Source organism: Calonectris borealis, chromosome Z, assembly GCF_964195595.1.
Source record: "Calonectris borealis chromosome Z, bCalBor7.hap1.2, whole genome shotgun sequence".
Taxonomy (NCBI): domain Eukaryota; kingdom Metazoa; phylum Chordata; class Aves; order Procellariiformes; family Procellariidae; genus Calonectris; species Calonectris borealis.
In genome coordinates, this window is record NC_134352.1 from 73,076,520 (window position 1) to 73,093,173 (window position 16,654).

The 16,654-nt window shown below is 39.5% G+C and overlaps 1 protein-coding gene across 1 annotated transcript in view; it reads left to right on the plus strand.

Moving 5' to 3' along the window:
• The window catches only part of CPLANE1 (ciliogenesis and planar polarity effector complex subunit 1), a 65,752-nt gene that overhangs the window by 13,421 nt on the left and 35,677 nt on the right, over nucleotides 1-16,654 (plus strand). The window contains exons 13-22 of the mRNA XM_075137787.1: nucleotides 1,991-2,175; nucleotides 3,759-3,839; nucleotides 5,255-5,419; nucleotides 6,172-6,345; nucleotides 10,225-10,453; nucleotides 10,689-10,822; nucleotides 13,507-13,724; nucleotides 14,024-14,188; nucleotides 15,356-15,494; nucleotides 15,898-16,007. Coding sequence (XP_074993888.1) covers nucleotides 1,991-2,175; nucleotides 3,759-3,839; nucleotides 5,255-5,419; nucleotides 6,172-6,345; nucleotides 10,225-10,453; nucleotides 10,689-10,822; nucleotides 13,507-13,724; nucleotides 14,024-14,188; nucleotides 15,356-15,494; nucleotides 15,898-16,007 — 1,600 coding nt within the window. The remainder of the gene's footprint in view (nucleotides 1-1,990; nucleotides 2,176-3,758; nucleotides 3,840-5,254; nucleotides 5,420-6,171; nucleotides 6,346-10,224; nucleotides 10,454-10,688; nucleotides 10,823-13,506; nucleotides 13,725-14,023; nucleotides 14,189-15,355; nucleotides 15,495-15,897; nucleotides 16,008-16,654) is intronic.

Genomic DNA, 16,654 nt, shown 5'->3' on the forward strand with positions numbered 1-16,654 from the left:
GGCTGTGGTTGTTTTCTACCTAGACTGCAGTAAAGCCTTTGACACCATTTCTCACAACATTCTCCTGGAGAAACTGGCTGCTCATGGCTTGGACGTGCGCACGCTTCGCTGGGTAAAAAATTGGCTGGATGGCTGGGCCCAAAGAGTTGTGGTGAATGGAGTTAAATCCAGTTGGTGGGCAGTCACAGGTGGTGTTCCCCAGGGCTCAGTATTTGAGTCAGCTGTGTTTAATATCTTTATCAATGATCTGGATGAGGGGATCGAGTGCACCCTCAGCAAGTTTGCAGATGACACCAAGCTGGGCGGGACTGGTGATCTGCTTGAGGGTAGGAAGGCTCTGCAGAGGGACCTGGACAGGCTGGATCGATGGGCCGAGGCCAACTGTGTGAGGTTCAACAAGGCCAAGTGCCAGGTCCTGCACTCAGGTCACAACAACCCCAGGCAACGCTACAACACTGTGAGGCTTGGGGAAGAGTGGTGGAAAGCTGCCTGACAGAAAAGGACCTGGGGGTGCTGGTTGACAGCTGGCTGAACTGCAGTGTGCCCAGGTGGCCAAGAAGGTCAACAGCATCCTGGCTTGTATCAGCAATAGTGTGGCCAACAGGACTAGGGAAGTGATCATCCTCCTGTACTCGGCACTGGTGAGGCCGCACCTCGAATACTGTGTTCAGTTTTGGGCCCCTCACTACAAGAAGGACATGGAGGTGCTGGAGCGCGTCCAAAGAAGGGCAACGAAGCTGGTGAAGGGCCTGGAGCACAAGTCTTATGAGGAGTGGCTGAGGGAACTGGGGTTGTTTAGCCTGGAGAAAAGGAGGCTCAGGGCAGACCTTATCGCTCTCTTCAGCTATCTGAAAGGAGGTTGTAGCGAGGTGTCTTTTCCCAGGTAAAAGTGATAGGATGAGAGGAAACGGCCTGAAGTTATGCCAGGGGAGGTTTAGGTTGGATATTAGGAAAAATTTCTTCTCCGAGAGGAGAAGAATAGGAACAGGCTGCCCAGGGAAGTGGTGGAATCGCCATCCCTGGAGGTATTTAAAAGAAACTATCAAATTTCTTCTTTGAAGTTATACACATGAACTTGAAAGAAGGTTAAACTGAAGTGTGCTATCCAACTATTGGGAAAGTATGTTATTATCACTGGAGTATTTCTCTACTGCAGAACTCAAATGAATCCAAGTGTGTTAATCATACGAGCAAGGTGTTCTGTTCCAGAGATTTAGAACATAAGACGCATTATAACTCACAAATTTAATCTTACAACAGTAAAGTGTATTTCTTCAGTAAGCTTAAAATATAATACTGTGTTCATTGCAAATTTGATAGGCAAATTTCAGTTGTCTCTGAGAAGATAATCCACGTTTTTGATTAATTGTGCTCCAGGTACTGAGCACTGCATGACTGACTCTATATGATTAATAATGGAAGCAGTAATGCTAGAGAAGAACATGCAGATGTGTAAGCTTATTCAAGTCCCTGGCAATGTATATTTGCCTGTATTGGCAAGCTTATTACATATCTGAGCTGGTACATCAAATAGTACTGTGCTGGGCAGCAGGGACTTGCCAGCCCTAAAAACATGGTCTGCAGTCTTTTCTTTCCCTGTCTTTGCTTTTCTGTATTATGCTGTCATTGTATTTTTAATCAGTCTTGTTTATAAAGACACTGATACCTGTTCTGAGGTTTATCTAGGTTATTTCACTTCCCCCGTGTTTAGGTAGCAAGGGATTCATTTTGGTTGTGTTTGGGTGCTTGAAGTAGATTGCTGCGTTTACACAAATTCAGGAGAATCAATGTTTCTTGGTCATAAAACAAAAACCAATGCAAAAAGTGTTTCATTTTTTTGCCCTCATTGAAGTCAAGAAAGTAGTTATTAACATAAAATATAATTTAGTTTTCAGATACATAAGGCAAAATATAAGAAAATAAGAAATCAATGTAAGTAATTTTTGTTAATTTTTGATGATTTCATAATATTATACTACTTGAACTACAGGTTGATTGTGCTATGGCGCTTATTGTATAAGAAAGTGCTTTGGTATCAGATGCAGCTGAACAGAAACGTGAACGAGAATGCGGAAGAAGAGTCTGTTGTCTCATCGCTTTTAAGTCATATACAAGCAACTCTCCAGTCTTCAGGAGTGACCTTAGAACAACATTTGAAGATTAATTCTGTATCTGGTTAGTACTTTGAAAAGAACTACAAATGTTAGGTAGTTGCGTGGTTAACTGAATACTAGGAAAATTATGTCCAACTTAATCAATAACTGACCACGAGATTTAAAAAAAGTTAATAGTGGGACTTTTCTTAAAATTCTGATAAGAACTCTTTCTTAAAAACTTCATGTTCCAGAACGCCTGTAGATTGTATTATAATCTTTAGAGTTTGTTGAGCTAAATAAAAAGACTACCTTGACTTCAGTTTGCTTTGAATCATGTCCATGATCCTAAATGCAGGATCTGAATTCTGATCTCATTTGTACTGTGTTATTTCCTCTGAAGTAGATGGGCATCACAATGTGTCTCTTACTGGATTTGTATGTAGAAATCCTGTTCACTCCATGTGATCACTGTGGGCATGACTATGTCATGTATATGAACATAGTCAGCCTCAACTAAGCATCTAATTTAGCATAACCTAATGTAGACTTAATCTAGCGTATTTATTTTGCAAACAGTATATGGTTGTAGCCTAATTTCCTACACTTTACTGTCCTATGCTCTATCTTCCTTTCCCCTTCCACATTAATAAGCCCAGCTTCCCATTTATGTCTGCCGCCACAGTTCTGTTTCCTCTCCATATTTTTGATCTCTTTCCCTTAAATGATACTTCTAACTTCTGTTCCTACATCATTCTGTACAATACATTAGCTCTTTCATGTTTCTTTCACTCATCCTAACAATACATGCAACTTCCCACCCTTCCTTTCCACTCATTCATTATGTTCTTTATTTATTTACATTCAGTTTGCCAAATAGATATGGCGTAGTTTATGGATGAGCTAGACTAACATATATGCTGATGGGCCAGCCAATACCTGAACTGGCTAGCTGCTGATAAGCAGGATAGTGTGGCAAACTTGTCCTTATCTTTTCTTCTATGATAGCGCTAGTTTTATTTTTTTTCCCTGCTTCTCCTTTGCCCAGGAGCTGTGGTCAAGTATTTAGGAATTGACCAATGGCTTAAAAACTGGAATGGGAATAGAGGTGGAGAGATGACATTTAGAGAGATTAAATGTGTAACAATCCATAGACCTGTTGTTTGAAAGTGCCTTTACATTGAAAAAGAATATATATGTTGAACTTGCTAAATAATCTTACAACTACTTTCTACAATGAAAAAACATCTTCCACATCATAGGAAATACGAAAAAAGATAAGAGAAAATGCTTTCTCCCATTAATGAAGTATTACTGAAGTTTCTAAGTATAGTTAACATTTATAACCTTGTGTAATCTAAAAAAAAGAACCTAGTTACTGAAAACCTTGTAGGAGTGATTATAACCCGAATTGATTTTTTCATTTAATAGTGATTTGGCAATTAGAAAAAAAAAAAAAAGACGGGTGGGTATTCAAAGTCATCATCTCTCAGATGCTTGAAACTTAAACTTAGATTTAGCTCTGAGAATAGGAATTTGCTGGAGACTCACATATATTCCTCTGCTTTTCTTAAGTCTGTAATACTGAAGTAAGTGCATGTGTGTTTGCACATGTAAAACTAACTACATAGAGCTTTTAATTTGTTATATGTGTGACTTTTATAGGTGAGGAGAAGTTCCTTTTAGGCTCATACAGAGAATCTGTGGACATTTGGAAAAGATCTCTTTGTGAAGTGAAAGCAAAAGGTAAGTGATAAAATCTTTTTTGGGGGAGGAGGGGATAAGTTGTATAATCACTTTATGTAGTTATTTGTGACCCTCTGTTTGCCCTTCAAAAAAAGGGGGCAAGACACATGAAAGATGCATATTTGAAATTAAGCTGGGATTTGAATAGAGACCAGTCAAAACTTAAGTCTGATGGCTCCCTAAGAAAATATCATGCATTTCTGTTTTAATATCAGAGTTTTCTTGTGATTATGAAGTACTTGGTACAGAAAAGCTCTAGGTATATTTCTGAGCAAGAAAGAGACAATGAAAAAGAGATGAACAGAAATCAATTCCTTTAGTAGCTGTAAAATCAAAAGACTTAGTGTTTGGGGAGTAGTAAAATAATTTGTGGCAGGAGTTTATTTAGCAGTTGATTTGAAACACATATTCCAGAGACTGTTCCCAGGCATCATGAGAAAAACTTTTTGCTGGTTATTATGATGAGGAATACCTCATGGAGAAAGAATTCAGGATATTGGAAGCTTGGTGGATATCTAAGCAATTTCATTGTGGTTTAGGCAAGCCTTCTTTGAAGGCTAGGCTCCCTTAGCTCTCCTGTCTTTGTGTCTTAACAATTATACACTTGACCTGGTTTCGGCTGGGATAGAGTTAATTTTCTTCCTAGTAGCTGGTATAGTGCTCTGTTTTGGATTTAGAATGAGAATAGTTCAGAATGTTTTGGTTGTTGCTAAACCCTGCTTACACTAAGTTTTTTTCAGCTTCTCATACTGCCCTGCCAGCGAGGAGGCTGGAGGTGCAGAAGAAGCTGGGAAGGGACACAGCCAGGACAGCTGACCCAAACTGGCTAAAGGGATATTCTATATCATATGACATCATCCTGAAGAAAAAAAACGGGGGGGGGGGGGGGGTTAGTTGAGGGCTGCAGCCGCTGCTTGGGAACAGGCTCGGCATCGGTCGGCGGGTTGTGAGCAATTGCATTGTGCATCGCTTGTTTTGTATATTTCTTTATCATTATTATTATTTTCCCTTCCTTTTCTGTCCTATTAAATTGTCTTTATCTCAATCCACAAGTTTTACCTTTTTTCCGATTCTTTCCTCCATCCCACTGTGGGGGAGTGAGCGAGTGGCTGTGTGGTGCTTAGCCTTCTACCGGGTTAAACCACGACAACACTGTGTGTTTTGAAAACTGCTGGATCTCTAGAAGTAAAACTGTTGCGGGTGAGCATTAACTCCCTAGTAACTTAGAGGTTGTAGGAGGATCATACCTCCTAAAATAGCAGCTCCTGAGTTGTACTCTTTCTCAGAGTATATGTTTACGTAGATATGTTTCTGGAGAGGGAGGAACTAGTACTTTCAAACTTGTTGTGTCTGGTTTTGTGTTTATTGTTTCTTTTTCAAATGGACTTCTGCCCTGTTTTTCTCTTTTAATGCAGGAGGAAAAAGAACATGTTTTCTTCAGAGTAGATATTATCTTGCAATATTGTTTTGCCACCTGTATCAATATAACTTGTGTGAGGCTCAGGGACTCTGTGATCATCTGGTAGGAGAGATTCTAAGGCGATCACAGCTCTCAGTGAGTCAGATGGAAAAATTTTCTGGTACGTTTATATTGTATGAAAGTGTGATAAGGTATGTTGATACCGTTTGAATAACCTACTATCTAATTTCTGTGCCATCACACGCACGCTTGACAGCATGCTTTTCTCTTTATACTGGACTGAAGTTTTCAGTGACTTTAAAGATCTTTTGCTGATCCTAAGGTGTTCTTTCAGCTGCACTTGTTGGAGTAAGTGTTTAGGCAACTTTAATTGTATAATTAATAGTGAAAGCATGGCCTGTTAAATGTTCTTAGATTCAAATCTGCTCAAGAAAAGACTTTGGATAAGAAAAATAAGGGGGAAATGATGTGATTTCATTTTATATTGATATAAGATTTTTTTTTGTGATACAACATGACAAAATAGTGGATTTTAGATGGGTCACCAGTCCTAAATTGACAGTGGAGTTTTTTTGCAGATGCTTGTAACGTTTTTTCCTATTAAGTCAGAATATGAAATATAATTTCCAAATTTAAGTAGGTTTTTTGACTCAGCACTGACCTAAATTTAGATACTAGAGGTCCATCTCTAGTCATTAAAAACCTAGTATAAAAGTCTTTTGATATTAATATAATGTGTAATTAGTGTAAAAGATTAAGCTCTGTAAGTCTTGAAAGCTTGTCAAGAAATTAAGTAATACCACAGTTTGCTTGTTTTAAAAAATGTTTTACAAGCTGTGATTGAACAATTTTAGCATTCAAATTTAAAATAATTTTCGTCATAATGTTTTAATTTGATATCTGTTTTTTTAGATACCAAGTATTTTCAGCATGAACTATGGATGGTAACAGATGTCCATACTGAAACTGCTATGGCTGTGATTCGATCTATGGCACGATTCATGGCCGCTTATTTCACAAATCAGCTGCTCTATATCTTTCCCCCTCACAATGTTGACATTCTACATCCACTTCACATCAAACGAGGTATTTTCTCAAAAAGCAGTTTAATTTGCTGTGCTTAACTCTTACCATTTTTTTTACATGTATATCAATGCTGTCTGTTATGCTTTAACTTGGTGATTTATAGACTCAGCACCGTTAACTGTAAAGATAAAATAACTCAGTTTTTCCAGATTTTTTTGTTGAGGAGTGTGTGTGTCTGTGTGTGGGATTAATGTTTTGCATCTCTCTGATTATTGAAAATATTTTCTGTATTTAAAGTTAATAGTTTGATGTGTGCAATTGAATTATGTCATGCATAGAATAGAACCACAGAATCATTTAGGTTGGAAAGGACCTTTGAGATTGAGTCCAGCCGTTAACCAAACACTGCCAAGTCCACCACTAAACCATGTCCCGAAGCACCATGACTACGTCTTTTAAATACCTCCAGGGATAGTGATTCCACCACTTCCCTGGGCAGCCTGTTCCTATTCTTCTCCTCTCGGAGAAGAAATTTTTCCTAATATCCAACCTAAACCTCCCCTGGCACAACTTCAGGCCGTTTCCTCTCATCCTATCACTTTTACCTGGGAAAAGACACCTCGCTACAACCTCCTTTCAGGTAGCTGAAGAGAGCGATAAGGTCTGCCCTGAGCCTCCTTTTCTCCAGACTAAACAACCCCAGTTCCCTCAGCCGCTCCTCATAAGGCTTGTGCTCCAGGCCCTTCACCAGCTTCATTGCCCTTCTCTGGACACGCTCCAGCACCTCCATGTCCTTCTTGTAGTGAGGGGCCCAAAACTGAACACAGTATTCGAGGTGCGGCCTCACCAGTGCCGAGTACAGGAGGATGATCACTTCCCTAGTCCTGCTGGCCACACTATTGCTGATACAGGCCAGGATGCTGTTGACCTTCTTGGCCACCTGGGCACACTGCCGGCTCATGTTCAGCCGGCTGTCAATCAGCACCCCCAGGTCCTTTTCCTCTGGGCAGCTTTCCAGCCACTCTTCCCCAAGCCTGTAGCGTTGCCTGGGGTTGTTGTGACCCGAGTGCAGGACCTGGCACTTGGCCTTGTTGAACCTCATACAGTTGGCCTCGGCCCATCGATCCAGCCTGTCCAGGTCCCTCTGCAGAGCCTTCCTACCCTCGAGCAGATCAACACTCCCGCCCAACTTGGTGTCGTCTGCAAACTTACTGAGGGTGCACTCGATCCCCTCATCCAGATCATTGATAAAGATATTAAACACAGCTGACTCAAATACTGAGCCCTGGGGAACACCACCTGTGACTGCCCACCAACTGGATTTAACTCCATTCACCACAACTCTTTGGGCCCAGCCATCCAGCCAATTTTTTACCCAGCGAAGCGTACGCCCGTCCAAGCCATGAGCAGCCAGTTTCTCCAGGAGAATGTTGTGAGAAACGGTGTCAAAGGCTTTACTACAGTCTAGGTAGAAAACAACCACAGCCTTTCCCTCACTCACTAAGCGGGTCACCGTGTCATAGAAGGAGATCAGGTTAGCCAAGCAGGACCTGCCTTGCATAAACCCATGCTGACTGGGCCTGATCACCTGGTGGTCCTGTACATGCCGTGTGATGACACTGAAGATGATCTGCTCAATAACCTTCCTTGGCACTGAGGTCAGACTGACAGGCCTGTAGTTCCCTGGATCCTCCTTCCAACCCATCTTGTAGGTGAGCGTCACATTTGCTAATCTCCGGTAAATTGGGACCTCGCCAGTTAGCCAGGACTGCTGATAAATGTTTGAAAGTGGCTTGGTGAGCACTTCCCCCAGCTCCCTCAGTACCCTTGGGCGGATCCCATCCGGCCCCATAGACTTGTGTGTCCAAGTGGTGTAGCAGGTCACTAACCATTTCCCCTTGGATTATGGGGGCTTCCTTCTGCTCCCTGTCCCTGTCTTCCAGCTCAGGGGGCTGGGTACCCCGAGAACAACTGGTCTTACTGCTAAAGAAGGCATTAAGTACCTCAGCCTTTTCCTCATCCTTTGTCACTATGTTTCTCCCTGCATCCAGTAAAGGATGGAGATTCTCCTTAGCCCTCCTTTTGTTGCTAATGTATTTATAGAAACTTTTTTTATTGTCTTTTACGGCAGTAGCCAGATTAAGTTCTAGTTGGGCTTTGGCACTTTTAATTTTCTCTCTGCGTAACCTCATAACATCCTTGTAGTCCTCTTGAGTTGCCTGCCCCTTCTTCCAAAGGTCATAAATTCACTTTTTTTTTTTTTCCTGAGTCCCAGCCAGAGCTCTCTGTTCAGCCAGGCTGGTCTTCCCCACCGGCTCGTCTTTCAGCACATGGGGACAGCCGACTCCTGCACCTTTAAGATTTCCTTCTTGAAGAATGTCCAGCCTTCCTGGACTCCTTTGCCCTTCAGGACTGCCTCCCAATATATTAATTTTTTTTTCTCAAGGTTTTTTTTTTATTTTTTCCCATACTTTGAGGTTAGTGATCTAAATCTGATGTTCAGGTAAAAGGATGCTGTATTTTTTTTCACCTAAATTGAGCAGCATTAGAATTTCATGGTTCTTGCACTACTTTTGCCCAAAGATGTGGCTCTGACTGACTTTGATCCTCCCAAAAGTGGGAGAAAAAGCAGTGCTTAACAAATAGTTGAATTAGATCTGTGATATGGTGTGACCCAGACTGAAAAGCCAGAGGAAAGCATTTTTTGCTTCTTTGACAGTCAAGCTCTTGGAAGCCAAAATGCTTCGGACACCATATCATCAGTACAAATGTCAAATTGGTTTGTTGTTGAACCCAAGCAGTATTGTGAGTTTAAGTCCTGCTTTTCAGCGTTTTTCTGAGAATTAATGTTTATCACAATGGGTGGTTCATCTATTTTCTGCAAGAGATTCTGTTTAAAGATTTCCCTTCTTAGGAAATTTTTGGTTTCACAATTAATTTTTCAAAGTGATTTAATGTTCACTAAATGAAGAGTTACTTGGAAGTATTGTAAGTACTCTACTAGTAAGTTGATAAGTTGCCAGATATTTCTCTACAGTATTAACTTGATTTGATTGATTAGATTTTCTGCAGTGTATTTGAATACTATTGACTATTTTTAGTGTTTCTGTACTACAACATGCACTAGTATATATTTCTTCACAGTCTTTTGGATGTTTTAATCGGACAACTTTCCAGCTAAAACCTACAAAATAAGACCTTGATTTTAATACTTGCATTAGTCAAAGATCCATGTACATGGTGAGACAATCTTGGAAAAATTGCGTTGCACAAGGTGGATTAGTGTGAATATTTCCCTAAATAATGTCATTGCCTCAACAGTAAACAGAAACTGCAAGAGAAGCAAATAACTCCATACACTTAATGTTATCAATGCCTCTCCAGGAAAACCAGGAAGTAAAACCTTGGAAAACAATTCTAAACCTCAAGAAACAAGGAGATACTAAATTTGTCTTCAGTTTGTCTTTATTTCTTAAAATAATGTACTATTCTTTCTCGAAAAAGCATTGTAGCTTTCTATCTTCTGCCGTAAGCAGCACAGTGAGTACAAATAGTATGGGTACACTAGGAAAACTCTCAGAATTTCCACTTATCTCAGGTATACCCTCTGGAATATCCTAAGCATGTGTAGCATACTTGCAGATATTCCTTCAGTGTGATTAAATCTTTAAAGTAAGAATAACCCACAAGTTTTGCACATGCTTTCATATCCCACATTATTAAGCAGAAAAATAGCTTGCTCTGACCTCTCTATTACATCATAGCATGAGCTGCATCTGCCTGCTGCAGATAAACCCTGTAGTGTGCCTCTAATAAAGCAAAGAGCAATTGTACACTGCAATAAATCCAAAAGCAATGTGAACATATGAATTCTAGATTATTCATCTGATAGCATGCAGATTTATTTAAACTTCAAAATATGTGTTTTTTGTGTCACAGACTTATCTCCTCGTATTATTCCGCTGCAACACTGTTTGGTTACCAGAGCTGTTAGGGACCAGAACCTTTCGTCTGTGTGGACAACTGAATATACTCTTGATTTGTTCTTTATTGGTGGACTCATTCCAGAGGCTGTGTGGTTTACACACAGACTTGGGGACTGGAAACTGTCTGTTTCAATTGGTGTGGCCTACCAGCTGTATTGTCAGAACTCTGACGAATTCTCAAGGTAAATTTGACCTTGGAATTAGTATACTATATTTTGTTATTAATGTTATTTGCATGAAGTTTATTGTAACAAGGCATATCCTTTGCCTCAAAAATCATATTCCCAGACTCCTACTCTAGGACCTAACATGTTAAGATTAGTTATTTTGTCTTAGATACTCATTTAACAGAGCTTCATTAGATTATCTACAGGTTTTACTTTGTAATTAACGAACAGTTTCTTGTTATACTTTCAGACTGAAAAGCACAGAGTGTCACCTGCCGTTAAGCTTATCACCAATGCAGACTTTTCAGGAAAAATTACAATCTTTGTTAGGACAGCCAGTTACTTCTGAAACATCAGGATGTATTAAATACAAGCAGTTTACAGGTACATAAAATTAAACACAATTATTTATATTTTTCATGTTATTTCACTGCATATTCTGTGTTATACACTGTCTTAAAAAGAAACAATTACCTCATCTTCTCCAATGTGTGCATTACTGTTAGAATGTATTCAAATACTTTACTTTTATAGGGGTTTCAGTTTTGGCTTTGATCATTCTAAAAATCAACTGTATTATCGATCTTGTCTTCTTTGTGCGTATCAGCCAAAACCTTATTTGACTATATTTGGTATTAACTTCATTTTGGAAGAAAACTGAAGCTTCATTAAAACAAACAAACAAAAATGCCCTGAAGCAAATGGGAATGTATTAACAGTACGGAAAGTATCATCATACTTAAAATTAGTTACATGACGGTGTTTAGGTTTTTTCCTTTCTGTTAAAAGAAGAGGGGCTGGTATCTCATAGCCTGACAGCTCCATGCCCCCAGTTCCAACAGCTAGCAAGGCTGAGAATGTATTCCCAGTAGGCACATAAACAAACACATATACTCAACACCTATATACAGCTGGCCAGACAGATCAGCACCTCCAGATATGCTCCGCACTCGCACAAACAGCACCAACAGTCTAATCCTGTTTCCCTTTCTTGCTGGTCAGGACGAAGGTCTGCATATGCATACATATATGTACAATGTGGATCCCTCCAATAGCTGGGCTTAGACCCAGTAGCTGAGTCTCCCAAGTTGCTGGCATCTGTGTATATGAGGCCCCAAAGCCCCAGCCCCACTCCATTTTCTGGTACAGACCCACTCACAGGTACCCTCTTCCCCCCATGCACACACTCTCTACGCACCCACACAGTAGCTGGCCTTGAATATACAGTCCATCCAGTAGCTAGCTGGTCTGGGATCTTCAGTCTTTCCAGGTGTCTCACCCTTAGAGACATACACACCTGAGCACACACTGTCTTTCTGGCAGGTGGTCATGACTCCCTTGGTCCCTCCAGTATCCAAATACCCTTGTCTTGTCCTTAGAGACATGGAGACACACAAGCAGGTCTCCCAATTGTCTCTGGCAGTTGGCCAGGTCTTCACTGGTCCCTCCAGTCACTGACAACTCCTGTGGTCTCACTCTTGCAAGAGCGAGGTGCACACACGCCTAGCTCCCAGGGTGCTTCACTTGCTCATCAGTCAGTCTGACTTGATACTTGCTAGCACTCACACGTTCGCTTACATAGCCTCACTTGCTCCAGTTGCTGGATACATGGGCGCTCTTACCCACGGTCCCACTCCAGTTGCTGGCACCTGATTTGACTTAACTCCAGTCTCTGCAGTTGCTGGCATCCCAGCCACACAGGCTTTCTGACCTGTGGTCCCGCTCCAGGTGCTGGCTCTTAAAATTCTATACACAGACACACAGAATAGAGAGTCCCTCACCCAGGAAAATAGATCTGTGCTGACAGGGCCCAATGGAGGTGAGGCTGCTAACAACTCCATGCCATACCTTTGGTTTCTTTCCTAAAGATCCCATAATGATCCTTGTGCAATCCCAAAAAGCTCTTCCCCTGCATCCCATAGTATGTCCTGTCCTTCTTGACAGTAACCCTCTCAAGCCAAAAGGTACTGAAGAGAGCCGCTCCCATTGGCTCATCTTCATGGGTTCCATACCTGGACAGTGGGGCTGATGGCTCTTCTGGGAAGAGCGTGGACAGGGTGTCCGTTTCTCTGAGTATATAATTTGCTGTTGTGCATCTCTGGGCTTGTGGAGATGAGCCTTTCACGGGTTTATTTTTCTACTGTGAGTAGATGGGTCTAGGTATTATTCAAGTTCCCCTACCTGCTGTTGTCTCTGTGCTCCTTTGTATGTCTGTATATGAGCTTTTTATCACATAAGCTAACTTAATACTTTACTGCTGAAATTCCTCCAATTAACTAGATCAACCTGTCCTTGTTTACATTTTACAGAAAGTTTACTGGCACGATCTCTATTCCTTACTCTCTTTTTGTGTGTTTGGAAGCCACGTTTCAAGTTCCTGTCAGCAGGTGGATGTTAATTAATCTTTATCTAAGCCATATCCCAAACACTGTGTAGATTCTTCTTTTGTACGCATTTCCAAGGATTTTATTTCAAACAGACACACAAACATACACATGCTCTATATAATAATCTGTAAGTATGATAGGTAGTGGAAAGATTTGGCAGCACATCTTTCAAGACAAGCAGGACGAGTAGAAATGGAAGTAGAGAAGTATAATATTATGCAAGTTTCAAGAACCAATTAATGATGTATGTTAAAGGTCCTGCTACTCGTAGGAGATGAGGCAAAAATGTAATAATATGTAAAAGAGATCAAACAAATACATTTCTCTTTCCTTGATCATCATGCTCACTGATGCAAGAGTTGTTATGGTCGTTATTAATAGTATACCTAGTTTGTGAGAATGAATTTGCCAGAATTTTATGCCAAGCAAATGCGTGGCTGAAAAGTTCAGTTCTCTATTGAGAGAGGTAATAGCTTCCCCCTTAATGTGGCAAAAACTAAAATTAATAATTGAATACTGTTTTCAAATGCGAGAGATCTTATCTTAAAGCAAGTAGATGCAATGTATACATTGTAAAAGACAAATGCAAATTCTGAGAACGTAACCTCATAATTTCAGAATGAAGGCCATGTTTTAATTGAGTCAATTAATTTCTCAATTTCTGTGCTTAATATTTTACAGATCCCATTGAAGAGGAAGATGCAAATGTTCTTTATAGTTCAATACAGGAACTACTGAAAGCAGCTGTTATGGCAGATGCTGATATTCTCTCAGAGACCTTTCAGCTTTTGATGGATTCTGCCAAGGATCTTAGTAGAAAGTTGTATGGTTTAGTTCCAGATGGGCTTTATCTTCCAGCACCACCATTATACTGTCCTCAGCCAGCTTCTCTCAGTGAAGTAAGTGTGCATGATAGAAGTTTCATGGGTCTTTGTTTGAATATATTTATGAAATAATCATGATGTTTATTCTGGTTCCTTTCAGCTCATTTTTCTGTCTATTTTTAGCATGTCAATTCATTTACTTCATAGCAGTGGTAAGAAAGTATGTGTGCCTCTGTGTTTTTTCCATAAAGGATCTATGCTCTCAAGAAGGGGAATATTCTTAGGAGAGAAACAACGTTTAGATGAGATTCCTTATTGTGTATGTCCTTTCTAATTTTGAGGCTTGTTTTTTTGTTTGAATTTGCATTTTTCAGGAAGACTGCAATGACATTCTTTTAAAAATTGAGAGAGAAAGTCGTCAGAAAGTGTCAGGAGTCCTTCAGCGAATTATCTTGCTCTTTCGGGCTGCTTGTTGTTCCTGCCCGGCAGCGCAGTGGTATATTGCACAACTGAAGTGGGCAAGAAAAGTTATGCAAAAAGTAAGCATTTAACTCGTTTTTTTGTAACTTGGTTATCATTAGTGAATATTATTGACACGCTTGCAATTGCATTGCAGAAGCATTCAGTCTCATTTGGACTTTGATGATGTAATTTTTTTTACATCTTCTAGTCTTACACTCAATGTTCGATTCTTTTAGGAAACCAGAACTTAAAGATATAGGGTATCTTACTTCATAGAAGTGTCTCCTTCTATATATCTTTCTGTACCTACTTGGTAACGTACAAACTAATTTCTTTCTCCATTTGAAAGAAACAAGCTGATTTTAATTGGAGTTATAGCTGCTAGCTGGAAGCACGTTCCAGATCATTTAGGGTTGAATACGTAACAGAGAACGTGATGCTCACTTCAGGTAAAGTGGTCATCTTAGTGCCCAGAGCGCAGACCTTATAAGATCTCATTCTATTCATGTGCATTTTGTTTGCACAGAACCAAGCTCAGAATATATTGATAAAAACTTTTTTTGTAACCTTAGGCTTTTCTTAGGTCATTGATACACAGCCACTTACAGAAGATTGACTTGCCACAGAAGGGTGTGTGTGTGTGACTGTCTGCCTTCTCTCAACCCCCCTGCACCAGCATTCGTCCAGTGATCCAGATCTGGAACTGGTCTGGCTGACAGATATTTCCTTCTTTCTGCTCATTGCATGGTTACACTTAATGCTTAATGCTGGCACAGGAGCTGATCAGAAGTAGCAACTGAAACAGGAGAGAAAACTAGTCTGCCTTGGTTGACAGCAGCCTGAACTGTACTGGAATAAACTGGTTTTTTAATTGTGATCTTAGTTCTTCTTACATGTTGTTGCTCTTGTGTTTCATGGTAATCATAAGTATCACAAGTATCATGCAAACAAAAGCATTTTTTGTGCCATAGCTCATACTAAACATATTCCTTTAAATGGATTTTCAGAATACTGTTTTGAAGAAAATGGAAAGCAAGCTTAAGGGAATTTGACTTATCTTGGCAGTATTCTGCTATTAACTGAGATGCTGTACATTTAGTAGTGATACATACAAAACTTTAACTGATTTTTATTTCCATTTTGACATGCAAACAAAATGCAACAGAATTTGTTGATACATGTATAAATTGGCAAATTATATTTAAAAAATTGATCATTTATTTGTTTATTTTTACTATCTATAGATTAGAATGAAAGGATCTCTTCCATCACTGAGTCCACTCCCAGAGACTTTGCTTCGTTACTCCAATTTCCGCACTGTTTTCTATAGATCTACCTCTTCTGGAGACCATCAATTTGATGATATTACCTGTAAAATTTTAGGTCTGTATGCATTACAACAGAATAATTTAGGGCTAGAGAAAAGAACACAAGTGAGAATCCACAGGTGCAAAGAAACTCGTATTAGCTTGAAATAGTATACGGCAATGTGTGCAGAAACACGTTCTCTTTCCAGCTTTTATGTTGGTTATCAGAACTCTTAATCTGAAAGTTCCTGTTGTGGATTGCTGTGTGTGTTACAGATCTGACAGATTTGAAACATGAACGCTAAGTGGGACTAAAGAGCTCTAGCTGCAGAGCACTATTGAAAACTGAAGAATGAGTAATTTTTTTCTTTAATTACTGTTAAGATAATGTTAATTCCTTTCTTTTAGCTAAAAATCTCAAGCTGTTTTATTTCATTTATTTAAACAGAATCTCACCATATTGCATGTTTGTGTCATAGGTTGGTTCAGAGAACTATGTGCGTTGTGTTGGATGTTTCATGTTCGTGAAAGATTATCTGACAACTGTAGGCGGTACCAAACTGCAAGGGAAAATATTAACAATCAGAAGGTAATTATATTAATAATATAGTAAAGATATATTTTAATTGCATAAAGCTATAAGAAGAATTCTAAAGATGTGCTGTGAGTGAGAAGTCTTACTTGCTTAGTAGGACAAAATTAGCATAGAGCTATAACGTGCAGTATTTGATGCTACAGAATAGTGCTGTCCATGTGAACTACATCTTTCTAATAGTATTTCTGTTAGGCTTTTGCTTGGTATTTAACTCAGATAATTGCTCTTCTGGCAATATCTCTTCATTATTTTCTACGCTTCTTGTCTAGAGAAAGTATTTCGTACTTTCTATTTTTTCATTATATTAAGTTATTTTGGGTGTTTCGTGACCAATGTATATTGAACATGTCGAAGTGTTTTTTGGTGCATTAAATAAACATTGGTTTTCAAAAAGAATAATGAAAAATATTAAAGTTTAATCATGTTTTCTCTACTTATACCCTCATCAACTGATGTCAGAAGTCAGGGAAGAAAAAGAAACTACTGGCATTATCATATTTGTCATATAATCTGTAACAGCACAGATGTTGATTTTTGTCTTATCTAGTCTAGCAACTCAGCTGTCCTTATCAAAGGTTGTGCCCTTTTTAAACCAAATTCAAATTTCTCAGAAAAATCAAGCTTCAAATGAACAGGATGGT